General features: G+C 40.9%; 1 protein-coding gene across 1 annotated transcript in view; it reads left to right on the forward strand.

Moving 5' to 3' along the window:
• Positions 1–402: 402 nt before the first annotated feature.
• NRDC (nardilysin convertase) overlaps positions 403–25,789 on the forward strand; it is a 41,903-nt gene continuing 16,516 nt past the window's right edge. The window contains exons 1-19 of the mRNA XM_034778602.1: positions 403–1,050; positions 4,838–5,141; positions 5,532–5,613; positions 7,433–7,586; positions 10,788–10,861; positions 12,217–12,312; positions 13,822–13,944; positions 15,568–15,625; positions 16,877–16,950; positions 17,193–17,262; positions 17,711–17,788; positions 18,227–18,347; positions 18,433–18,491; positions 19,473–19,527; positions 21,212–21,316; positions 21,571–21,694; positions 22,277–22,363; positions 23,002–23,121; positions 23,610–23,661. Coding sequence (XP_034634493.1) covers positions 704–1,050; positions 4,838–5,141; positions 5,532–5,613; positions 7,433–7,586; positions 10,788–10,861; positions 12,217–12,312; positions 13,822–13,944; positions 15,568–15,625; positions 16,877–16,950; positions 17,193–17,262; positions 17,711–17,788; positions 18,227–18,347; positions 18,433–18,491; positions 19,473–19,527; positions 21,212–21,316; positions 21,571–21,694; positions 22,277–22,363; positions 23,002–23,121; positions 23,610–23,661 — 2,183 coding nt within the window. The 5' untranslated portion in view covers positions 403–703. The remainder of the gene's footprint in view (positions 1,051–4,837; positions 5,142–5,531; positions 5,614–7,432; positions 7,587–10,787; positions 10,862–12,216; positions 12,313–13,821; positions 13,945–15,567; positions 15,626–16,876; positions 16,951–17,192; positions 17,263–17,710; positions 17,789–18,226; positions 18,348–18,432; positions 18,492–19,472; positions 19,528–21,211; positions 21,317–21,570; positions 21,695–22,276; positions 22,364–23,001; positions 23,122–23,609; positions 23,662–25,789) is intronic.

Here is a 25,789-nt window from a genome sequence, read left to right on the forward strand (position 1 = left end):
GGGTGCAAATAGGAAGTTCATGGCAACCCTAGAACTCCCGCCCTTGAAACTGATCAGGCCCTGCGGGCCCCTCCGCATCCACGTGCCTGGTGCTGCCTCTATCCCCACCCACAGGCCAGCGCTCGCCGTCAGCTCCCTCCGGACCCTGCACTTTAATACTCCCACCCGCTCTCACACGAGCCTGGGTGGGATCTTCCTCGCCAGCTGATTGGTCCAGCTAGAAGTGAGCGACATTTCATAGAACCAATGGGAAGAGAAGCACCGTCTCCAAACCGGCTGTTGGAAGCGTCCAACGCACGACCGGGGAGATAGGCTTAATTAATCAGACCGAGCCCTGAAAGGAGGCGGCGGGGAGAAGCCAGGCTAATTCCCGCAGGGAGCCTGACACTCAGCTCTATCCTGCTCCCCTTTTCGCCGCTGGCTGGATTCCGCGCTTTTCCCCTTCCCGGATCACTATGGTTTACCCCGTCCTTACGCCATAGGCGTCCTTTCTGCCAATCGGAGGCGAGCTGGCCTGGATGGGCTACGATTGGCTCGTCCGGGCCATGTGGTCTTGACGTCGGGTGCTGATTGGCTGGAAGGGGAGGCCTACGTGAGAATCGCTTTAGCTGCAGCGGGCGCTGGTTGGGAGCGTGAGGCCGTGTGCCGGGGTGGGGGCGGAGCCCGGGGCGAGGCCCAGCGGGCAGGGGGACTAGACCGGTGGATGTGGAGGGCCCTAGGCGCCCTAGCGCGGAGGAGGCCGGGAACGAGAGTCGGTGCGGACCAGGCCTTCCGAGGCGCCGGCCGCAGCTGGCCCGTGCGAGCCGCCCCGAAGCCGCCGCCGCCCCCCAGCCAGCAGCCTCGGCGCTCCCCCGCCATGCCCGGCAGGAACAAGGCCTCGTGCAGTTGCCCGGACCTGCCTTCGGGGCAGCAGGTCGCGGAGGGCGGCCGGGACGCTAAGGGCCGCCTGTTCCAGGAGGAGTCTGAGGAGGAAGGCGGGGACCGCAGGGCAAACCCCAACTTGGGGGACCCCGACGTGGTCAAGTCCCCCAGTGACCCCAAGCAGTACAGGTGAGGGGGGACGGGAGCCTCCCTCCCCAGCCTGCTGGAGACAGTGCGGGGCGAGGGAGCCAGCATTGGGGGAGCTGCCGGTGGGAGCCGGGGAGGGCTCCGTGTAGCGCGAGGGGATGCTGGGGCATGGGTGAACTAGGGGTTTTGTGTAGACGTTTGAATGCACTTCAGGCTGACGTTTTAGTCCATAATTATCACACGTGTTGCGGGTGGTTAGCGGGAGTTCAGAAACCAGAAGCTGGACCATAAGTCACAGTCTGTGATCATGACCTGTGGGATTCTGACTTTGCCTTTTGAACGAATGGAGTTAGAAATACTGCCTGCTGCTCCGGGGGGGGGGGGGGGAAGGGGGGGCTCGGGGGGAATCCAGGCGGGAAGGGGACCCTCTTCCTTTGCTTTTAGCAAAGTTGTGTTTTGATTGTTCCCCTCAGCTTTTTCTCCTGATGAGATGGATATTTGAGGAAAACAAGAGAGGAAAAAGTGCCCCGGGGAAAGGTTACAAGATTGGCAGGATGCCTGTAAGGGAGTGGAGACCTCGTTAGGGGGAAGGGGAAGAGAAGTGTCTTGAATGAGGGAATCGAAGCCTGGGAGAGTGAGCGATAAACAGTACTGGAGTGCATGTGGGGAAGATACTAGGGGCTGGGTCTCTGAACAGTGCAGGGGTGGTGTTAAGGCTTTTAACATTAGCGGTTTGGTGTCCGGGGGGGAAAAGTGGCTATGAGTTAAGAGGAATATAGCTTAAAAGGGTCTCCAAGCAGTACAGGGTTCAGGTTGAAGGAAGGAGAGAAGTTGTGATGATACATCTTAACAGTAGAGGGCTGGCATTGAGGAGAGATCCAAGTCAGCAGTAGAGCTGGCAATATCTTGTAAGCCTTATCCATTATACTGTGCTGCCACTATTTAATATTTGCAGAGTTAAAAATGGATGGCCAGGTCTAAACTAGAAACATTTGCTGATATAGCTTTACCAGTAAACTCTCTTAGCGTAGTTAGACTTACATTGCCAAAAAAAAAAGGCTTTTTGGTAATATAACTTATACCTGTTTTCTATGTGAAAGAGGTTATATAGGTAAAAGCACTCTTATGCAGTTGTAAGTGCTTCTACAGTAGAGCTTTTGCAGGTATAAAAATGTTGCCCAAAAAATCACGCCGCTGACTAATGTTGCTGAGCTGTCAAAAGTTTCTAATAAAGGTCTGGCTTTAATTTTCCAACTTGCCAATGACACACTAAAAACTAGTTCTGTCAAGCAAGAGGGAAACCAGTCTGGGGAGTATGTGACCTAGCACCCATGTGCGTTAGGCCCTAAGTGAGCAAGGCACTTACCTAATTTTAAGCGGGGGAAGTGGGGAATTATTTTGTGTTTAAATATGCTGTGAATTCAACAAGGCATTTGCTTCAAGAAGAAGGTGGAGGCAGAGGCAGAATAATCTAGTGGGAGTGGCTAAACAAGATGGAAATAAGTGGCCCATCTAATGGTGGGACATGACATCTGTTTGTTGTGATGAGTAGCTTCCCTGGATCTGTTTATACGTATTTTTTTTTTAAATATGCATGCACCTAACCCTTTGAAGCATAATTTACCATCTATTTAGATAGTTTAACAATTTTTAAATGGTTATGTAGCTGACACCCCTGTCACTAGCTAACTTAATTTTAAAGGTGTTAATCTGCATTTTACACTAGGCAGCAAGTGGTGTTTCAAAGGGCGCTACGTCCCCCACTTTTTAAAAAGCCCATCTCTCTTCCTAGTTTAGATAACACCTCGGGTACTAACAAAGTTAATTTTGTGGGTTGAGAGAAAAGTGAAAGTGAATGCCTCGCTAATGGAGTCCTTAACCAAAGTGATATGACCACATGATAGAGTGGTCTCTGCACACACATCTTCTTTGAATGCAGCTTAATTTTATGTGTCACTGGGAGCAGTTAGCCATTTTTGCCATTGAGTTCCTGTAGCCTTCATCCCAATGAACAATATATGGCAGCCATTTTTAAAGAGGCCAGTTAACTGGATTTCTCTTATGGAGATTTCTGTGTGCCAGCCTCTGTTTAATGCTAAACTTTCAGTCTTGAAGAATAAAGGCCAAAAAAATTGCCACTGGGGGTGAAGGCGGTACTCTTCATGCAGCCAGCTCCCACTGGCTGCATTTTGCCATTCCAGGCTGCAGGAAGCAGCGGCCAGCACATCCCTCAACCCATGCCGCTTCCCGCACCCCCCATTGGTGGGAATAGCGAACAGTGGCCAGTGGGAGCTGCGATCGGCTGAACCTGCAGATGCTGCAGTTAAACAAACTGTCCCGGCCCGCCAGTGGATTTCCCTGACGGGCCACATGCCAAAGGTTGCCGAACCCTGCCCTAACTCTTCTCTGATGGAAGTCAATGGTTAAAAGTCACTGATTTCCATGGGAGGGGGGTTAGGCCGGCACTTGAATAGTTTTGAAAATCTCACCCTTAGAACACAACTTTTGTGTTCCTGTATGCTATATCTGACAACCCATAAGCAAAGTATTCAAAAAGCAGGTAGTCTAACAGTATATGCCATCTACTTCTCCACTCACAGACACACGCTTAACCACTACGATACACCACAGACCGTACACCATAGCCTTAATTCTGTGTCCCAGGGATGCCAGTGTGCCACCATTACCTCTTGCCAAACTACACCCTTCACACAACAAAACAAAGTACCTCTGCCCTCTAGTGACATCATAATGAGGGGAAAATTTTAGATTGGTTAATTGGGACAAAAATATCCATGTCTTAGGTCATAATAGCTGGGCCACGCAGTAGCTGGGCCATGCCATCATTCAGTTGCCTTAACTGAACATTTCCATACCATTAATGTGTGTTTGGAATTCTTTAAATTTAACCTTATCCGCGTTTCCTGGGTTTATAATATTTGTACTTGGATAATTACAGTATCCCTGTAACGTTCCTTAACCTAAATTGACATGTATCTCAGTCTTTATTAGTTATAAGAACAAAAGCAATAGAGAGTCCACTTCGTCGGATGACTTAAGGAAAGATTAAGAACCACTTCTACAAACTGACCCACTTCTACAAACTGCTCTTTGTGCGTAGACCATTGCACCGGCAATGTAGCGTCCCATTCACTTCACTGAGCTTTCTAGGTCCGAAGGTCTGTCTGCATAAAACTAGTTGCACTTATAGGTGTATTTGCTTCAGGAAATTAATCTGACATATGGAAAGAACTTCATAAATAGCAACTGCAGCATTTGATGTTGTGTTTTTTTTTTTTGCATAAGGTAATAAAAGCTCACATACTTTCCACTGACTTTATCTCACTATAAAACTTTCATCTGGCTTCTGCTAGTGCTTTGAGCTACTTCCATTTCTCTCTATTAGTTCTTAAAATGCTCCTCACGTATATTCTGCAATCAACAGGTCTACAACAACACTGGATATTTCACATTCCTGTCATACTTTGACACCTGTATACATTGTCATATAATGTACGCTACCATAGCAGACTGAGCATTCAACAATCAAATATTCTGCATCTGTGTAGGAAAAAAAAAAAGTTGCACCAATAATTCACAGCAAAAATGTACTGGTAGATTAAGTTCTGGTTTTACTTTTGCACGGTGAAATTATTCATCTTGCTTTAGATCTTCAGTTGTTTTGATTTTAGAGGGTTTGACTAAGGAACTTCAGTTGAAGAGCTCAGAACAATTGTGGCAAATCCAGAAACACTCAAACTTTCTGTGAGGTTCAGAGGTTTTAAGAAACAAGTGAAAAGTCTAAATAGTCATATAATTATTCTTATAGGTACATCAAATTACAAAATGGCTTGTGTGCGCTGTTGATTTCGGATTTAAATAACATGGACACTGCCCCTTCTGTGGTGTCTTCGGAGGGGACGGACAGTGATGAATCTGAGGATGAAAGTGATGAGGATGACGACTCTGGAGCAGAGATTGAAGATGACAAAGAAGGTGATGATGACGACGATGACTATGATGAAGATGATAATGGTGGAGATGATGAGGATCTCAATGACCCTGATGACAGTGAATTGGAAGAACTAGCAGAAAAGGAAGAGACAAGAAAGAGGGGTTGTACAGAAAAGCAGGTATGTACTAATTTTACATGATGGAAAAATTGTTAAACGGAGAACTCCTGCCTAGGCACAAACTCTAAAGTGCTGTGGTCAGACAAGCAGGCTAGTCTTCCATGCATGTGTGTGTCCCCTACCTAATTTATCTTTGTATTTATATTGCCTTCATCACTTTTATGTGAGACCCCATCTCTTGCCCAGGTTTGAGCCTATGCTGTTTCTTATGAACACAGTGCTCGCCCAGTGATTGCAGCAGGAATAGCAGTAGAATGAAACATAATATAGTCCTGGTCCATATTCCTCTTCTGATCCTGGGGGGAATAGGGTAACTGCTTGATTGGTGTGGGATTCATTGCTACCAGATAACATTTTGAAAAATGACTCTTACCGTGGTGTATTTTCTAGTCTGCAGCTGCCCTTTGCGTTGCTGTCGGCAGCTTCTCTGACCCTGAAGACCTACCTGGATTAGCACACTTTCTGGAACACAGTATGTATCTGTTTATATTTCACATTTTCCTATTTCAGTGAAAAATGTGTTGCCATGTAGGTTTGCCTTTATATAAGACACTAAAGAAGCAGCATTCTAGACTACAGAATTACTCTTTTCCCATTTCAGATAGCTTGTGCCTGAGATTTTTCCCCACTGAACTCCACCTACATGTAGAATTCTTGCTTAATGACTGTTTGCATACAAAATAACTCTTCCTATCTAAAATCTTGTGATAGGTTGTAACTAGTATAAAATGTAGTTGAAGTTCAGTTTGTTTTCATTTTAAAATACGGAGGATACTGTTTTGGAATAACATAATTTAATAAGGGAGAATGCAAAACATAATAAAAAGATGTATACATTAGTCGTAAGAGTTAACTCCTCAACTTTGTAGATTTTCTCTCACACACACACACCCACCACTCTCTTTATCTGTGCCCAGACTCTGCTTTCTAACACTTACTCTATTATTATTAAATGTGGACCAAGCCTTTCTCAGAGAACTAAAAGCATGCTTGATTGATTCGGATTTATCTGGTTAGGTCTCTAGCAAAATTCTGAATTCAACTGTTCTTCTTTTCCCTGATCCTATTTTCATTTGATTCAATTAATTGCTCCTTTGCAAACATTGTCCAATAGCAATTCTAAAATTTTCTTCGGAGAGCCATAGTTGAGTGGTGGATTTTTCTTTCTTCTTGTTTTGAATAGTTATTTTTCTCTGTGGTCTTGTGAATTTGAGGGAGTGTCTCCCAAAACATGGCAAGATAGGTTTTTATTAAAGTGTATATTGAAGGTTCTCTTGTAAGCTTTCCAATATTCATGGGTAGTCCCAGGAAACACATATGAGAGATAAGGCACTTTAAAACAACAACAAAAAAACCCTAAAACCCTTGGTCTTGATTTGCACACTCTTCCACTGCTTTTGTACCCATGTAACTCCATTGATTTCAGTGGAATTGTTCCTGATTTACATCAGGGTATGTGAGAACACAACCAGAACCTTTGTTTTTATTGTTGTGCCTCATGTTTCCCTCAGGATAGACTTCTTGCTTATTCTTTAAATCTTGACTTTCCTGTCAAACAGGCTTGACTAGGAGGAAATTTAGGCGCTTTATATCCCATCAATATTGAACTTTTTCCCTTTTAGTTCACCTCTCTCTCCTTTTCTGTATGCAGTGTAGTTGTAGCCTTATTGGTCCCAGGATGTTAGAGACATAAGGTGGATGAGGTAATATCTTCTATTGGACCAGTTTCTGTTGGGTGTACCTTTTCCAGACCTGAAGAAGAGCTGTTTGTGGCTTGAAAGCTTGTCTTTCTCACCAACAGAAGTTGGTCCAATAAAAGAGATCTACTTTTCTGTAACGAATACAGTGGCAGATGAGCCCACAAATGGCTCATGGGAGGTGGTGATAGATAGCTTGCATGTCTGGCCTTTGTATAGTGACCACTACGGCTAAATTCAGATCAATGTACACAGTTGTTGTGGCTTAAAGACATACTTGAACATGAAACACTTGTCCTGAATTATTGCATGATGTTAGGCCCACAGTAACTGACCAGCCTGCTTTTCAACTGCCTTATCCATGGTATAGTTGTTTATGTCTGTGGCAAGTTGCTGTAAACTGCTAGTATCCTTATTCGGTAGCATCTTGCACCCACTTGCTACAGGTGTAAATGACTACACGAAATGCAAGGCAGTGGAAAATCAGGCCATCAGTATGTAATTACTTCTTGTTCTACGTGATGGCTCTCTGAGCTGTCTTTCTGCAATCAAATGTTTATAAAATCTCCCTAATTTTGATGGCTTTTGTTTCAGTGGTATTTATGGGCAGTTTGAAGTATCCAGACGAGAATGGGTTTGACGCATTCCTGAAGAAACATGGGGGCAGTGACAACGCTTCAACTGACTGTGAACGGACAGTCTTCCAGTTTGATGTACAGAGGAAGTATTTTAAAGAAGCACTTGACAGGTAACTCGATCATACCGAACAAAGGATAGGTTAAAATAGACTAACATGATCTGTATCTGCCTGAGGAGACTGTAACTTTGCATTTTTTTGTCTTGGCCTGATTGAAGAGAGCCAGAGGTGACTGAATTTTTAGAGGTCTCCTTATTGCAACAGATGACATAGATGGAGGGACTGACTGACTTTTGGATCTCTTGCTATCTTTTGAGATTGTAGCTGTACCTCACAGTTGTGTATATTCTCTTGGAATTAAGGTGATTTGTGCACCTGCTACGAGAGGAGGAAGGATTTCAATGGGTATGTCTACACAGCCTGTGGCAGTGAGCCTCCAATCTGGGTTGATGGACTCGGGCTAGCTCTCTAAAATAGCATGTAGACAGTGTGATGGGTTCAGTCACAGAGACCCCCTTGGGATTGTCACCTGATGTGCTGAAATTACCTCTGAGCCCGTTTTCCCTGATAGCTTGGGACTCCAGAACCCTGCCTTGTTGAGCCAGACACACTAGTCTGCTGCAACACAGACCCAGGTCTGAACCACTCCCCCAAAGCTGCAGACTTTAACCAAAAACTGCTCAGCAAGTCACCTATCTCCAGCACCCAGACACCCATTTCCCAATGGGATCCAAACCCCAAATAAATCCGTTTTACTCTGTATAAAGCTTATACAGGATAAACTCATAAATTGTCCACCCTCTAAAACACTGAAAGAGAGAGATGCACAGCTGTTTGCTCCCCCAGGTATTAATCACTTACTCTGGGTTAATTAATAAATGAAAGTGATTTTATTAAGTATAAAAAGTAGGATTTAAGTAGTTTCAAGAAATAACAGACAGAACAAAGTAAGTCACCAAGCAAAATAAAACAAAACAGGCAAGTCTAAGCCTAATATATTAAGAAACTGAATAGAGGTAAATCTCACCCTCAGAGATGTTTCAATAAGCTTCTTTCATAGACTAGATTCCTTCCTAGTCTGGGCCCAATCCTTTCCCCTGGTACAGTTCTTGTTAGTTCCAGCTCAGGTGGTAACTAGGGGATTTCTCATGACTGGCAGCCCCCTTTGTTCTGTCTCTCCGGGTCCCCACCCCTCCTTCTAAATGAAAAAGTACTAGGTTTAAAATGAATTCCAGTACCAGGTGACATGGTCACATGTCCTGTGAGACCTTAAACCTCCATTCTTTCCAGCCTGACTAACAAGAACACAGGAAGGCTTACAAGTAAACAGAGCCATTTACAACCAATTGTTCTAGTTAATGGGAACCATCAAGATCCTAAGCCACTGTTAATGGCCCACATTTTGCATAATTACAATAGGATCTCAGAGTAATTCTTCATATTTCTAGTTTTAGATACAAGAAGGATACATTCATACAAATAGGATGATCACACTCAGTAGATTATAAGCTTTGTAATGTTACCTTACAAGAGACCTTTTGCATGAAGCATATTCCAGTTATATCATATTCATACTTATAAACATGTTTCCATAAACATCAAAGAGAGCACTTTGAAGTTGTGTTTCAGGATGGAGTTTGGGCTCTGAAGTCTGCCCTCTTTGGCTTCAGAGCCTGGCCCCCAAAGCGCTGTCTGCATGCTATTTTTAGGGCATTAATGCAAGCCCCGATAGCCCAACTCTATCAAACTGGGCTGGGAGGCTTGCTGCCATGGGCTGTGTAACTATACATGCACAATGTGTGTTTACTGCAGATAACATGTTGGCTATATTTTAGGACTTTATAGTAAAGTCTCCTGTTGTTGCCATTTCTAGTTAATTCCATTTATCAGCTACTCAGGAGAGGTGCAGCTAGAATCTTTCAGTGGCCTGTTCCTTTTTAAATATGTGCCCCTGAAGCTATTTAATTTTTGGTTAAGTCTCTTTTCAAAAAAGAGAGAATCTTCAGTCTTACAAAAGCTCTAGTTTGTTGTCCACAATACTAATCAAGAAAGTACATATTTAGTGCCATGAAAGATCACTGAGTTTGCTCACACCAGGCCATATGATATGTTAGCACAATAAAGCTCCATCAGTCTAACTGGATTCCTGCCATAAGGAGAAAAATATTCTCTCTCCTTTTGAGAAGTGCAAGTTTAATATTTTAATACATGTATTTCCCTCTTCTTGCCCCCGATCCTCCTGCAGGAGGAAACTAGGCTGCACTGCAATTAGGTGTTTTTATCAAAGCCATTAATATGTTGATTGAGCTAAGGTTTGCCTGAGAAGGTACACACAATGGGAGTGCTGCTTTTATGGGAGCTATGAGCAAACATATAAGGGCAGAATTCAGCCCTTTAAGGGTTGAAATCAGACCAGCTTGAAGGGGTCTAGAAACTAGCAACAAAAATTTAGAGGTATGTTAAGATTTTTCTTCTACAGAGAGACTGAAAAGGATGGGGTTATTGTGACAAAGGAAGGATATGATAGTCTGTAAAGTAATGTATGGTATAGGAAAAAGTAATTCCTGTTAACCTGACTCATTCAAGAATGACTGCAGCCAATGAATGTGAAAGGCAACAAATTACAAACTAATGAAAGGAAATATTCTTTAGTTCAGTGGATAATGAAGCTATGGAATGCTTTGCCTCGTGATGTTAAAGCAAAAAGCTGAATAGGATTTTAAAAAATAATTAGATGTTTGTTTATTTTCATTGTTTACTAGTCTCCAGTAAAAGGTAACCTACCCAAAGCTCTTGCCAGTCTCTAAAAATGCACTTATACATAAACAGCTTGTCAATTACTCCAAGATCAAATCACCTAACAACTGCATTGATATTGTCAAACTGAATTTAAAAATTCAATGCTTAATCCCTTATCCGTTGAAGCATCTGGTACTGGTGGCCACTGTTGGAGATGAGAATCAGGCTAGATGGACCACTGATATGATCATTCTTAGGATGTAAAGGCAGGTAACTGTGCATTCTATGGTACCATGTCCTACCAACACACTTCCACTCCAAAGAGCAGGGGGCCTTGCTTTTTTTTTTTTTTTTTTTTAGTTTTTAAGAATACTTAAAAATTGGCTTTATAAAATTTTCTATAAAGGCTTTAAGAACTGGTGCAAATCCTAAATATAAAAACAGTGTATGTTGTTTGTCACAAAAACAGGTTTTTTTTTGTTATAGAAATTTTTTTTTGTATTTGTTTTGTTTTTATTCTGCCCATTAGACAATGGGGGAAAATGAAATTTACCATTTTTCTTTATTTTTTAGGTGGGCACAGTTCTTCATTCACCCACTAATGATCAGGGATGCAATTGACCGGGAAGTTGAGGCTGTGGACAGTGGTAAGTGTAGTGTCCTTCTCACCATTATTCTTCAGAATGTTTGATGCTCGGTATAACAATATATTGCACTTAAAGTACTGAATTTATTTAGATGCTGTTTCCCTCAAATGTAACCAATACGCTCCACATCTATTCACCACATGTTCTAGTAAAGCCCAAAGTAGTATCTAATTGGGCAGGGAGTACCTAGGTTTTCTGACAATAAGGCAGTACATATATCTGACAGAAGCACGTCTGAAAAACTTTGCTAAATCAGTGAAGCAAAACAGAACTGATGTACAGAATGAAAAAGAACGAGGTTAGAGATAATCTGCAAAGAGGTGAAAAGGTTAGCTGCTGCTTTTTGATGATCTGATACGTAAAGAAGACCTGAAGGGATGAGCTTTTAAGGAAATATTAAAAATATTTTTTCTTCTTGTTTAAGTTAGGAATTATAAGTCTGGTCTTTCCTGATTTTTGTTAGAGGACATACTAATGGCCCCAAATGTGTATTGTGAACTTTCTCATCCCTTCCACTGAAGGTGGGGCAATAGGATCTTTAACAAGGATGTCTTTTCTCTGAAGTGCTTCTCAGGTGGCTGAGTTTAAATTAAAGTTATTAACAAAAACAGAGTTTAAAACAGTCTAAGAATCCCTCATGCTTCAGCAGCTCAGTGTTCAATCTCTTGATTTCATAATCCTGCTGGAGTTCCAGGGTAGATAAACTTTGGCTATAAACTACAAGGAATAGTAATATTTAACCTGTTCTGTTGTACTTTCTTTTTAAAGGTCCAATTCCACAAGGTGTTGCCGGTCCTCCATTCCCACTAAATGGAAGTTGAGGGCATGCAAAACGTTGCAGGATTGGGCACTAAATGTCCCTCCCCCCCCCCCCCCCCCCCCCCCCCCCCCCCCCCCGTTTCCCCTTCCCTCCCCATACTTGGCTTCTCGGCAATGAACTGAGGTTAAATAAAAATAAATAATGGAGATATCCCATCTCCTAGAACTGGAAGGGACCTTGAAAGGTCATCGAGTCCAGCCCCCTGCCTTCACTAGCAGGACCGAGTACTGATTTTTGCCCCAGATCCCTAAGTGGCCCCCTCAAGGATTGAACTCACAACCCTGGGTTTAGGGGGCCAATGCTCAAACCACTGAGCTATCCCTCTCAAGATTTTGTTCTCTTCTCTTTGTCCATTTTGAGCATGGGGGGTAAGTGATGTAGTTCAGCTACTTCACTGCTGCTTCATGTGCCTGGCAAAAAATGCTCCCAGTGCTGCTCCATGTAATGTGTCCCCTGTAAAGGTTAGTATTAGTTACGTAGCAACATTGCCTCGCATAGCGATGATTAATACAGTACTAATGCTTTAAATTAACAGAGTATCAACTAGCAAGACCCTCTGATGCAAACAGAAAGGAAATGCTGTTTGGAAGCCTTGCCAGGCCTGGGCATCCTATGAAGAAATTCTTTTGGGGTATGGTCTTCTCTGACATTCTAAGACTTCATTAAACATGTGGTGTTAGAAAAAGTAGTAAAATATCTTAACGATATGAGATTATTTGTAGTATCACACTAAAATCTGGTGGCAATTGAAATGCGTGAAAACAGTTCTTCATTCTGAATACAGTAAAACACTTTGGGTTAAAAGGTGCAATGTCTATTTAATATATTTTCAACGGTAGCCCTTCTGTTTAGCTGATGCTAATTAGACTGGCTCATGGTCATTTTGTGTTAGTGTACTGGTGATGCTCTCTAGGGAAGCCCTGGTTTGCATAACCTCTTGTCTTTTTCCTTTAAAAATCCTTGGAAAAATAAGATTTGTATTTGGACATAAAGAAAAAAGTACATGTGGGCTCACAAGGACTGCGTCTAGGAAGATATTTCAAAAGGGTTGGTTCAGTCTCAGGGCTGCAGTAGCAGCTGAAGAGTTGCTTCACTGCCATTCCACAGTCTTGTGGGTGGGAGAATTCACTTCATATGGTCCCAGGAGAGCCCTTCCGCACCAAGCCCCAAGTGTGCTGGTGTGCATAAGTTACAAGATAATGTTTGTGTTAAACCCTATCAGCTTTGAAATCTAGTCAGGTTAAAAAATGGAGTGTAGTTCCATGTGCTACATCAGGGGTCGGCAACCTTTCAGAAGCGGTGTGCCGAGTCTTCATTTATTCACTCTAATTTAAGGTTTCGCGTGACAGTAATACATTTTAATGTTTTTAGAAGGTCTCTTTCTCTGTGTCTGTAATATATAACTAAACTATTGTTATATGTAAAGTAAATAAGGTTTTTAAAATGTTTAAGAAGGTTCTTTTAAAATTAAATTAAAATGCAGAGCCCCCCGGACCGGTGGCCAGGACCCAGGCAGTGTGAGTGCCACTGAAAATCAGCTCCTGTGCTGCCTTCGGCATGTATGCCATAGGTTGCCTACCCCTGTGCTAAATCTACAGCTGAATCTCTCCTGACAACTGTTGCAGTTTTACAATCACATTTTCCTTTAAACAAACAAACAAAATTTGCAATAGGGGAGAGAGCATCGCATAAATAGGGGAAACAAAAAGGCCATACACCAAGAGCTGTCCACAGTGCACAAAGTAAACATACAGAAAACACTTTTTTTTTTAAAATATTTGTTACTTGTAACAATACTAAGTAAAAACTGAGTGAAGTGTAACTTCAAAGTTGATGTTCCTTTAACTCTGTTTTCTAGCAGTTGTTTTTGTGTGTTAATACAGAACCTTAACATTAGTTAAAAAAATTTGTGTATGTTTTCAGCATTTCTTCATGTTTTTATGCCATTAGAACACTCTGTGCCAGATCCTGTATCCTTTGCACATGCAGAATTCCTGTTGGCTTTACTGGGAGTTTTTGATACTCAAGGAGTCCAAGACTGGGTTCTGTGATCTTATGTTATGAGGCTCTGGCATATCTGTATCCAGATAACTGACTTTTTTTTTTTTTTTTTTTTTTTTTTTTTTAAATATATTTACAGGCAATGCAGAGACACTCAAACATGAGCCTAAAACGAATAATATTGATACCTACACCAGGCTGAGGGATTTCTGGCAGCGCTATTACTCTGCACACTATATGACTTTAGTTGTCCAATCTAAAGGTAACAGCAGTTGTTGCTTAAATACCATCAGTTATTTACTGCTTTGAAGTAGTGGTCTGCTTCAGTCTCGGCTCAGCACTATCCCCATCTATTTACATAATGCTTCACATCTGTGACTTGTGTTGTTCTACAAACTTGTCAGGCAAGCATCTATGGGCATAGCTTTTAAACATTTAAATTAGTTTATGGGACTGTCTTGGAGATCTAACCATCAATTGTGAAATACCTAACCAGGGAACCACAAGTTTGAATCCCGGCTTGATTCTCTCACCTGTCTTTCATCTCCTTACGTTGATTTCCAGCAGCTTACTTTTTTGTGTTTTTTCAGGTGAGATCTTAACACACAGGATCTGTCTTCTCTGTATGGAGACTAGAGATTTTTGACTTTTTTCAGTAGGAATTAGGGGTTTGTCCTGGGCAAAACTGCATGGCACACAGCACAACTTGAATGCAGCTGAAAATGATGACATTTCAGTGGTGAAATGATTTTGTACTTTGGGCTGATCGACTTTGTGTTAGGTCTCAGTTCAGCAAAGCACTTAAGCTTGAGGTTAAAGGGAGTTGATCATGGTTAATTAAGCATGTGCTTGAGACCTTTATTCAATAGGGATAGACTTAAGCAAACTCTTGAAGTTAGGTATGGGCGTAAGTGCTGCTTTTGAGTCTCAAATTCTCTGTGCCTCAGTTCTCCCTCTGTAAAAATAGGGATGATACCTTTTCTTCTCTGACCTTTATTTTTCCTATCTAGACTGTATGCTTTTCAGGGCAGAGCCTGTGTGTTACCAGACTTTTGTGCAGGACCTATCAGGTTAGAGCTTCTAGAGATGCAGCTATAATAATGGAAAACATGCTAAATTGGATGCATTGGCCTTGGGTAGTATTTGCAAAAGGCAGATTACATTGATAGTAGTTCTGTTGGTTTTGCTTGTGATTGGAAGAAATGCATGGGAGCCACTAGCCCTGCAAGTCATCTCCATAGTCCATCTCTGTTAAAGAAATGTCGTCTTTTTTTCTTTTCTATAAAAATAATCACTTTTCTTGTGATATTAGGAATACTAACGTACTGGTTGGAATGCAGAATTCTTGCTAGTCACACTTTTGCTATTTCATAATTTTTTTGAGCTGTTAACTTTATATAATCATTCTTTTACAAGGAATCAAGAGGAAAAAGTACTTCTCATGTGATACTCTGCAATATGCTACTTAGGTGCACAACTACATCAGATTTGTCCCTGCATCATTTCTGTCCTTGGGGTGATTGAACAGATCTAGTATACTAGGCATTTTGCAAATCCCAAAGCTGTTAATGCTTATAAACAGGCACTCCAGGTACCACCAACCTTTCAATATCAGTCCTAATAAGTGTGTGGTGCAGGTGGTACAGAGCATCATTAAGACATGATCCAAGGCCAGGTTTATATGGGGTTTGGGAAAATCAGAGTCAACCCAACAGGTTTTGATGTTTGCACTCCAGCACTTACCAATTTAGAGAGAACTGGCCTGCTGTCTCCCTAAATTAACTTGGGCAAATGGGGCAGGATTGGTAACCTGCCCTTATCATCCTGAGAATTTGCCTTTGTCCTTCAGCAAGGCGTATTTTTTTTCTCTCTCTCTCCTTACTAGAAACTCTGGATACTTTGGAAAAGTGGGTGACTGAAATCTTCTCAGCAATCCCAAATAAGTAAGATTCTTTTCTGATTACTTTCTTACATGGAAGCTGTGAAATTACATTGCAGACTTACAAAATTCCATGCATGCACTGTTCAAAACTGTTGAGATTTTTAAAATGCCATTATCTCCATTATTGAGGGAATTATCCTCTTCTGACTGACTGAATACTGGTTGACTTTGGAGGTTAAAAGCTAGGTTTTATTTTGATTAAATATTTCTTAATGTTTTTGCATAGCAAGTTTTAAGCATTTAAGATGCTATGAGGTATCTGCCTGAAGTTGGAGTGTGATTGGCATCTGCTACACCTGTGCTGATGCATTGTTGACTGCTGTGGTTGGATGGAAAATTATAATCTGCAGTTATAGCAATCTAAATCTTACATCACTGCTTTGTGTTAAATAAATGGCAGCAAGTTACAGCTGAATCATGGTTTGTGGTGATTGTTAGCTGTCATCTTTATAACTACAACAGGTTTTGATTGTGGCCTTTCAAACTAATACAGTATAATCCACTATATCATACTGTCTAAAATGGGCATGTAATCCAAATGTAGTCTTCACCTTAAAATTGCTGAATTCATAGAGTGTATCCCCTCAATTAACAATAAAATATAAATAAAATAATCTTACTAATTTGTGGCTGAAAATGACTGTTTCCCCCCATCTCATACCTACCATTTTGGTGTGAATGCTTCTTGATGTGTTATAGAACACTGGGTGACTTGCACACACTTCCTCAAACTGCAAGTTCCTGCTGACAAAATATTTGTTTAAAGATAGCACCCTTTTGTTTACTTATCTAGGTCCATATCTCTATGAGAAATCCAAGAGGGATAGGGAAACAAGGGGCTCTCACAACCTACCAGGCTCTTAACAAGGTGTGGTGGTGGGGTCTGTGTGTGGATTTTGTGATATTCTTGCCTGCACCTGCTCCAAACTCCTGTTCCATGCTAGCTTTGGGAGGTTCGGTACCATCAGTGGAGTGATGTGCCCAAAACTTGGGGGGCAGGGTTTGTGGAAGTACTCATGGGACTGGTGAATGTCGTGTGTTCTTTAATTCAGGATGTGTGTAGCTGTTGTGCCCTAATCCAGAGTCACATCAAAAGACTAGACATTTGGTTCTCTAGGGGCTTGAGGTTATCATCACTTCAGGACCGTGGGCATAAGGCAGCTTGTACGTGCCTCTGTGTGAACCTGGATCATGACCAGTAAACATCATGCTACATACTTCTATTTTATTTTATTTATTTATTTTTTTAAAGTGGCTTACCCAGGCCAAGCTTTGGTCACCTGACACAGCCTTTTGACACACCAGAATTTCACAAACTTTACAGAGGTGAGTGAACTGATTTCTTCTTTCTGTATTAAGTGTTCTGAATTGGAATTGTATATACCACTGTGCAGATTCTTATTTCTTTGTTTTAAAATGGACAATATATTTTTGTTTTAATAATGTAGGGTTATGTATTTTTCCCACTACTTTCTGCATTAAATACAATATTTTGCCCACTTCTGATTTATCAGACTTCAAGACAGGAGTAGTAATGTATTTGCATTTAATTAATACATTTCTTCCAGTTTTTCCAGTCAGAAAAGTTCATTCATTGAGCATCACCTGGGCACTTCCCCCACAGGATCAGCATTATAGGTGAGGATTGATAACACATGCTTGACTGTAGGGAAAAAAAATCCTCTAAATAACTGAGGCTCTTAAGATTTGTTCATATTGCAAGTTGTGCTGGCTTGAGTAAAGATGTGTGTTGAAAATTAATCTAAAGCTAGTGCAAACCCCTGTGTGGACACTCTTAAACTGATTTACATCTGTTTTATATAGATTAAGTTTAAATTGATAATCAGTAAGGGAGCTGTTAATCGCAATGTCCTGATTAATTTTTAGTTGAGTCACTATGTTCTGTCTACCTAAATTCCACTTGTATTTTCAATTTGATATCTCTTTATAGAGATGCTGTTTAAAGATGACACTTGTTGTGGGTGAACTGGGCAGTGTATAATGTAGTTGTTTGTTTAGTGACTTGGGATCTTCGCATAGAAGATGTTAGTTGTACCTCTTGTCATTGTAAACTTTTTTGTTTTAGGGTGAAGCCACTTCACTACATCTCCTGGTTAGTTGGACATGAAGGCAAAGGCAGTGTTCTTTCCTTTCTTAGGAAAAAGTATGTATCAAAGTTCAATATAGTGTCCACTGTAATAAAGTGAAAAATAATATTCTAAAGTGAAAGTATTTGGGAAAATTGATCTAAGATTAAGAAGAGTCAAATTTTCTTGGTAATTCCCTTTCAAGTTTGTGGCAGCCATGTTACTTAGTTTAGGATACTCGGATAATTTGCTTCCTCCTAGAAGTAAACTTACTTCCCTTCTAGAATGTTCGTTCGTTCGTTCTTCCTTTCTTTCTCAGAGCTTGCACTATGTTTTGTTAATTGGTAGAAAGGTATCTTGTGGTAGTCTGTTTTGGTATCTCTTTGAAAGTCCTTCAGGCAGTCCATTCATTATGCAAGTCAGAGATAAGCTCAAATAAGTGTGCTGTAATTATAGCCATACTTCAGGATAGCTTTTAACTGGAATAATGGATACTGGGTTTAAATCTTCAATAGATTTTGGGCTCTTGCATTATATGGAGGAAATGGTGAGACAGGATTTGAACAGAACTCCACCTACTCTATCTTCAGCATTTCTGTGACTTTGACAGATGAAGGTTACAAGCACTTCTATGAGGTAAACCTTATTGCAACTTGGATTTCTGATCATTTTGGTATTTCCAAATGTCAAAAGAACTTTATCAGTTTGTCTTTGTCTTCAGGTTGCACATGTTGTATTTCAGTATCTGAAAATGTTGCAGAAAAGAGGACCAGATAAAAGGTAACCATTTAAATCCTTTGTAGTGTGTGTTTTACCTTTTTACTTTTTTGATAAATATATATTAGAACAGATGCAGTGAATCAGTGGTGGAAAATAACTTTTATTTAAAAAAAAAACCCAGGAATTGTAGGTCACCATAAAAAGGCAATGTGACAAACGCAGTGAAGTGGTAACTGTCACCTACTGGGGTTTGCTGACTGCTCTTGTATGCTTTAACCAAAGGGTTAGTGTTCAGAGAGCACAATTTTATGTGCTCTTACCTTGTTATTTCCATGTGAATGATCCAAGTGCTCTGATTTTAGGGTTGGGAAAATAGCACCGGTCTAACTTAAACTGGTTTTTAAACCAATATAGATAAACCAGTGCTAGCTCCTGCTTATGGACACTTATTTCCGTTTAAGAGCAGTTTATTTTGGTTTAACTTAGTTGTTACTAACAGACTTAAGGTAGACCAAGTAAGCCTGTTTTAAAGCAAAATAAGTGTCCATGCAGCATTTTGCACTGGTTCAACTCAGCATGTCCTTAGTGGAAGACAAAAAAGCAAGAAGTGGAGAATTCTGTCCTAGGGACTTGCTAAAGACATCCCTGAATGCCACATCCTTCCCAAATAGTAAGCTCAAGCATTTCTGAATTTGGAGCCTGAGACTAGAAGTCATGAGTTGAGGGTTCTGTTTTCAGTTCTTTAACTAACTTGCCGTCTGATCTTGCCTATGTTGTGATTCGCTATCTCCATCTATAATAAGGGCATGATTATTTGCAGGAATAATGAGGGCCAACTGACAATGGTAAACTGCTTTTGAGATTCCCAGATAAAAGGAGTTGTATGTGTATTTTGAGTGCACGTTTCATAGATGTATGAAGAATTATTGCAGAGAAACTGACTTCAACTTCCACTATGATATCTTACCTAGAAATGGTGTTTCATTCGTGTCTTGGTAATAAATGTTGCAATGTAATGGGGAAACTTTTTTCCTCCTACAGAATTTGGGAAGAGATCCAGAAGATTGAAGCTAATGAATTTCATTACCAAGAACAGGTACTAGTTAATCTTCATCAGTTGCTTCTGTGTGTAGCTTGTCTGTCAGAGGATTTGAAAATTCTGATCTCACAATATTTTGAAAACATAGATGAGATGAGGCAGAACGAGAATGTGTTAAACATAAAGAATTCATATTTTAGGTAGAGAAAGGTTAGACTTTGACTTGTGAAATTGTTCTTTAACAAAACCAAAACACAACTTGAATTTTTTGCATGTGGTGCCCTTCCAAGGGCCGTCATCCCTTTCTTCACATTTTGATCTTCTTTTCCTTGCTTATTATGGTCAGTTTCTCTGTATCGTCCGATTTATATTGTAAAATCCTTGCAGAGGGAATCTTGTCTTATTTACCTGTAGGGTGCTATGAATGCTAATGATGTCCCCTCCTTCCCCCCCCAAGCATTTCTGCATACTCTCATTTGTGGGGAAACAGCTCTTGGTACTGTGGCACTTCAGGGCACTTAACACATCAGCGTTGCTTTCTGTAATAAGGGGTGAAGAATGAGTTGGGCACACAAGGGGTAATGTGTTAATGAAATCCTTGTTCGCTATTAAAGCATTAAACAGTTAAGTGCGGTCTGTGGTTTTGTGTCAAGTTATTACTGGCTTACTCCCATTGTAACAAGCTTTTTAACCTTTTAAGAAAGATACAGGAAAAGAAGGAAAAACACTTTAAAGCATTTGAAATGGAAAGTATTAAGGCTTTCATTTTAACAGTATCCATTATTCCCTTTCCCTTTAGCTAGAGTCTCTTACAGGAGAGGTGCCTGTTTGACAGAATTTTCGATGGTATTAACTGTCTCTTTTGAGGAAAAGAGAAAAGGTTAGTTTAGATCAGTGGTTCTCAAACTTTTTCTATTGGCGACCCCTTTCACACAGCAAGCCTCTTGAATGTGATCTCCCCCTAAAATTAAAAATGGGGGGGGTTAATTTAATTTAATGGGGGCTTGGGCTGTCAGCCCTATGCAGGGTTGACAGACAGCTCATAACCCCTACGTAGTAACGTCGCAACCCCCAGTTTGAGAACCCCTGGTTTAGATAGTTTGGAGCTGTTGTTGAAGTCCCAACTTGTCTTCCTTTAAGACAAAACAAGACACAAATTCCCACAAAGTGGGAGAGAAGTCTAGCAAAGATAACAAATGTGCCGTGGGTAACTTCAGAAAGTTAAGCGTTTCTGAATTGTGGATTGGAGTTAGGCTAAATAGCTGAACTCACAGCTTCTGAGTTCCTCTCAGGACTGGAGAGAAACTTGTTGTAGACTTCACTGCATCAATCATGTGCTAAAGACCTTGTCCCAGGTGTGATTACCAGGTGGCATCATGCAATGCCTTTTTTCCCTAGTGTAGACAGACCCATAATTGTAGCCAGGATAATACAGTTATTTTTCTTGCTTTTGTAAAAGTACAATCAGATCTAACCTCTCTGCAGCTAGTCACAAGATAGGGAGAAAATAGAAACCTTTTCATTAGTGTTTCTTCTTAAGGATGAGCCCTCTAATGTTGCAGGGCTGGGGAGAAGTGGGTGTTTGAGTGCCACAAGTAAGGATTTGTTTATGAATTGCATTTAGGCTGAATAACCAGAACTAAAACTCAACAAGTGCAGCACACAATAAATTCTACTTAGCAAAAAAAAAGTTAACATTTCAGATGTCTGATATGTGAAACACCATTTTACTTGTTTACAGACTGATCCAGTTGATTATGTGGAAAGCCTTTGTGAAAATATGCAGTTGTTTCAGAAAGAGGACTTTTTGACAGGAGATCAGCTTTTGTTTGAATACAAACCTAATGTAAGTAGCACTGTAGCTCTGAACATGTATATTTGAAGTGTACAAGTTTGGGAAATTCAGACATATTGGAATGGGTTTTTTAGATTACTTGCATCACTTCTGTAATGAAAAAAAATTTAGAAAGCAGATTGCTTGGTTAAGAGTAGATGTGTAATCTTTTTGTCTTCTGGATTTTCAGAGTAATTTTAAATTTTACAGCTTGACAGATGCAGCTAAAGTTGCATTTGAACTCGGATATTGGTTTATCTTTGTAGGTCATTGCTGATGCCCTTAACCAGCTCTGCCCTCAGAGAGCCAACCTGTTTCTGCTGTCTGCTGCCAATGAAGGAAAATGTCACCTGAAGGAGAGATGGTTTGGGACACAGTACAGTGAGGAAGGTAAAATGACCCTTTGAAGTGTCTGAGGTCACAGAGCCTATTAAACAGGGTGGCAATACAGCATGCAAGTACACAGGAGTGGGAGGATGATTTCTCAACTGTGATCTTGACTTTATTATGAGTCAGTAGACGCTTAGGTGCTTTGTCCCATTCTATAGCTACTCTTTTCTGTCTGTAGCACTGGCTGAGTCCCCTTCTCTATGCCTGATAGGCAGGTCCTTTTGTTACAGGGTCTTTTTTGGGAGGTGGAAAGTCATGGTGAGTCTTCCAGTTCCCCAAATCAGTACTGGATAGAGATTAAAACTTATATAATGAAGACTAAGGCAATATGTTTTTGGTAACGTGATGTTAATGCACACAGCTTTGTGTTTAAAGAATGACTATTTGTTTAGAAGTTTGCTTAAAGTGAGGTTTGAGCAGAGGCTTAAGTGGAGGCTGGGAAGGTGAGCCAAATGGCATCAGGAAAGGAGACCCAGTCTTTGTGCAGACAGGCATGGAGACAGACATCTAAAGGAAAGAATTATTATTTGAAGGGTCTGCAGCTAGATAGCTTATCTGCTTTTAATTTAATGTTTTTCACAGATATTGACAAATACTGGAGTGATTTATGGGCCAGTGACTTTCAGTTAAATGAGGACTTGCACCTACCTGAAGAAAATAAATATATAGGTGAGTGAGAGATTAGTATTTAGTGGACTCCGTCATTTTTCTCTTCCCTGACATTCCCTTTGAGGATAGGGGTTTTCCTAGGACTTGATCTGTTTTCCTTTTTTATGAATGTTTAGTTTTTACATAAACTGTTTTCACTGGAATAGATAGAAAATATGGAAACATTTGTTTCTGAATTTTTATTACAGACTTTTATAAGTTTAAATTTTTGGCCAAATTTGACCTGACAATGCCTCTTTAAAATACTCCTTAGTACAAGGACCAGGTAACCAAGCAGAGCTGCCATAGTGCACTCGTGAATCGCTTGCATATAGCTATAAACAATGGTACCTGGATTACTGAGAGAGCAATGTTAGGTTATTCCCTGCTCTTCTGGGGGGAAAACACAGACCCTTAAATAGCATCTGGATCTGTTAATAGAAGCAAAAAAACTTTTTTCTTGAACAGGCTATAAAAGGCCTCCTCTCTTGACAGTGCAATGACCCATCCATACTTCACCAAAGGGAAGTGTGCAACTGAATGTACTATAGTGACATGAGAGAGGAGAGCAGCCTGCTTACAGTTTTGAAACCTGCACACTTGCGTTAATGGCTGTAGAATTGAGATACAGTAACCCACATATTCTGTTTCTACATTAGCCACTGACTTTGCTCTGAAAGCACCTGATTGCCCGGAGTCGGAATATCCTGTCAAAATACTAAGCACACAACAAGGCTGTCTGTGGTACAGGAAGGATGATAAATTCAAAATTCCCAAAGGTAATGCCTATTAACTGATATATTACACCCAATGTGCAAAGCAAAACTTTTCGTATGCAATAGTAGGCATCTAAAATAGTCCTAGAAATTTATTTAGAGTTAGGACTTGTAGCTTCATTTTAATCTGATTTCCAAACAGCACTGAGCATCACTCCAGTTGCCATTGTACTTATAAAAACCCCCTTTTGTGTTTAGCTCCTTGTTTAGGTGGCTTCGGGTTGGAGCTTGGTGGTCAGATTTTTGGCTAGGGAGTTATAATCCTTCACTACATAGTTCTCTGTTTAAAGGGTAAGTGGGGACGGAAGGGAACTACTTTGGTAATTCAATACAGATAAAAATGTTGTTTCAGCTGAACAAGCATTTACACGTGGGGTTCAAATAAAATAACTGACAGGAAACAGCAAATGGGGTGAAGGAAAAACCAGTTAATGGTTAAAGCTGCGTGTGTTTCTGTAGTTGCTCATTTATGTTTTGTTTTTTTTTTCCAGCTTATATACGTTTCCATCTGATATCTCCACTGATACAGCAGTCTGCAGAGAAGTAAGAATTACCTTTCTCATGCTTATTTTGAAGAGCAGTTAAAATTCCTATACAGGGTTAAAAACCACCTCCCCCCACCTCCAATTAACTTGAAGATAGAACATAACAATTGGGGTTCCTCTTTCATGTTCTTTACAGTTCAGTAGTTTTGGGGGAAGGGGAGAAGTGTTTGTGTAGGAGAAGGGAAGTGTGTAAGACTTTTGGTACAGTTTTCACATGGTGAAGGGCAGGCAAAATGAAAGTGACACAATAGTACAGTAACTCCTCGCTTAACATTGTAGTTCTGTTCCTGAAAAATGGTACTTTAAGCGAATCCAATTTCCCCATAAGAATTAATGTAAATGGGGGTTAGGTTCCAGGGAAACTTTTATTGCCAGATAAGACTATATTTTTTTTAAACACACAGTAAAAGTTTTAATACTGTACACAGCAATGATGATTGTGAAGCTGGTTGAGGTGGTGAAGTCAGAGGATGGCATATTTCCCAGGGAATGTCTCACTGCTAAATGATGAACTAGCACTCGGCTGAGCCCTCAAGGGTTAACACACTGTTGTTAATGTAGCCTCACACTACAGGGCAGCAGGAATGGAGGGAGGAGAGACAGCATGCCAGAGAGACAGAGACTGTGTGTGTGTGTGTGTGTGTGTGTGTGTGTGTGTGTGAGAGAGATGCATTTGTGTCTTGAAAGTACGCTGACAAAACACATCTTTCAAAACCGAACAGAGACAGTCTTGAGCCCTGTCGCGCGCGTGTGTGTGTGTCTGTCCCTCCCCACCCTCCCGCTCTATGGAGATGGGTTAAAGGAGCGGGGAGAGAGAGACATGCACATGGCAGTGGGGGGAGGGACAGCGGAACTGCCAGGCAGTTGATTGCCTCCTGGGCGGCTGCTGCACAGGGAACTTAGGGGGGCTGTCGGTCCACCCTGGTTCCAAGCCCCCACTAGCTAGCTCCAATGAGCTGCTCTTTTTGCGAGCAGTGGACAAAGCAGATGGCTGCCAAACAACGTTATAAGGGAGCATTGCACAACTTTAAATGAGCATGTTCTCTAATTGATCAGCAATGTAACAACAAAACACTGTTAACCAGGATGACTTAAGTGAGGAGTTTCTGTTCTAGCAGATGCACTGCTACAGTATGTTTCTGCAAAGGCCTTGTGCTGAAAAGAGTTGCCTGTTGTAGACACTATAGCCATCAACTTGGGGAAAAGTCTGTAGGTGAGGGGGAAAGCAATTGAGAGCACCAGTTGGAGAGGTATAATATGTGAGCACATTACACAGACTTTGGATTACAATTCAGCATATGCACCTCGTCCTCTCATTCATGGCACCCCGACTAGCCCCAAGGTCTATCAGTTGTAACAAACAGTATAGTGACTTTATCATAAGACCACAAAGGAGCTGCAAGGGGGGAGTGGTTTTTTTTAATATTTTTGTAAAACTATTTTTCTGCAGGACTCACTAGGGAAAATACTGGTCTGAAGGTTTCAACAGAAGCAGTTGGTTCTAATTCTCTATGGCACTTAGAATTTTTAACTGGCTTAAAAAGACTTTTACTTAAAGTAATAAGATCTTTTTATACCTATTAAATCCTAATCATAGCAACTTCCACTTCAAATAAAGCTGTCTCTCTCAAATTCCTTGAGCATATTTTCTGTGTTAACACCCCAGTATTCAACAAACGCACTTTACTATTAGCTGATGTTGCTTGAAATGTACATTCTTTATTCTAGTTGGATTTTAAACCACATATAGTAGAGGAACGGGGTTGCTTGTGTACTATCCTGATGTGCCTTGTAAAGTGAATAACTTCTCCTTTCTCATCTGATGCAAAAGTATTTTAATTAATGCCAAAATGACCTCTAGATAGTCCTGGTTTTTTTAATAGAGAGAGAGAGATTCACAGCCCTGTGTTTATAGACTTCTACGTTACCCAGGACTAAATTTCTTGCAGAATACAAGTCTGTTTTTTAAATTGGGTTTTGTGATTTAAGTCTTAAATATCTTTAGCTATCTAGTGAAATAATTCTTTAGGACACTTCGGCGTATACCCTCAGACCCACTGACTTTATGGTGGTTTGTGTTTTTCTCTTCCTTTTTGGTTCCCACTTTTACCCCTTTCTCCATGCAG

This window comes from Trachemys scripta, chromosome 8, assembly GCF_013100865.1.
Source record: "Trachemys scripta elegans isolate TJP31775 chromosome 8, CAS_Tse_1.0, whole genome shotgun sequence".
Lineage (NCBI taxonomy): Eukaryota > Metazoa > Chordata > Testudines > Emydidae > Trachemys > Trachemys scripta.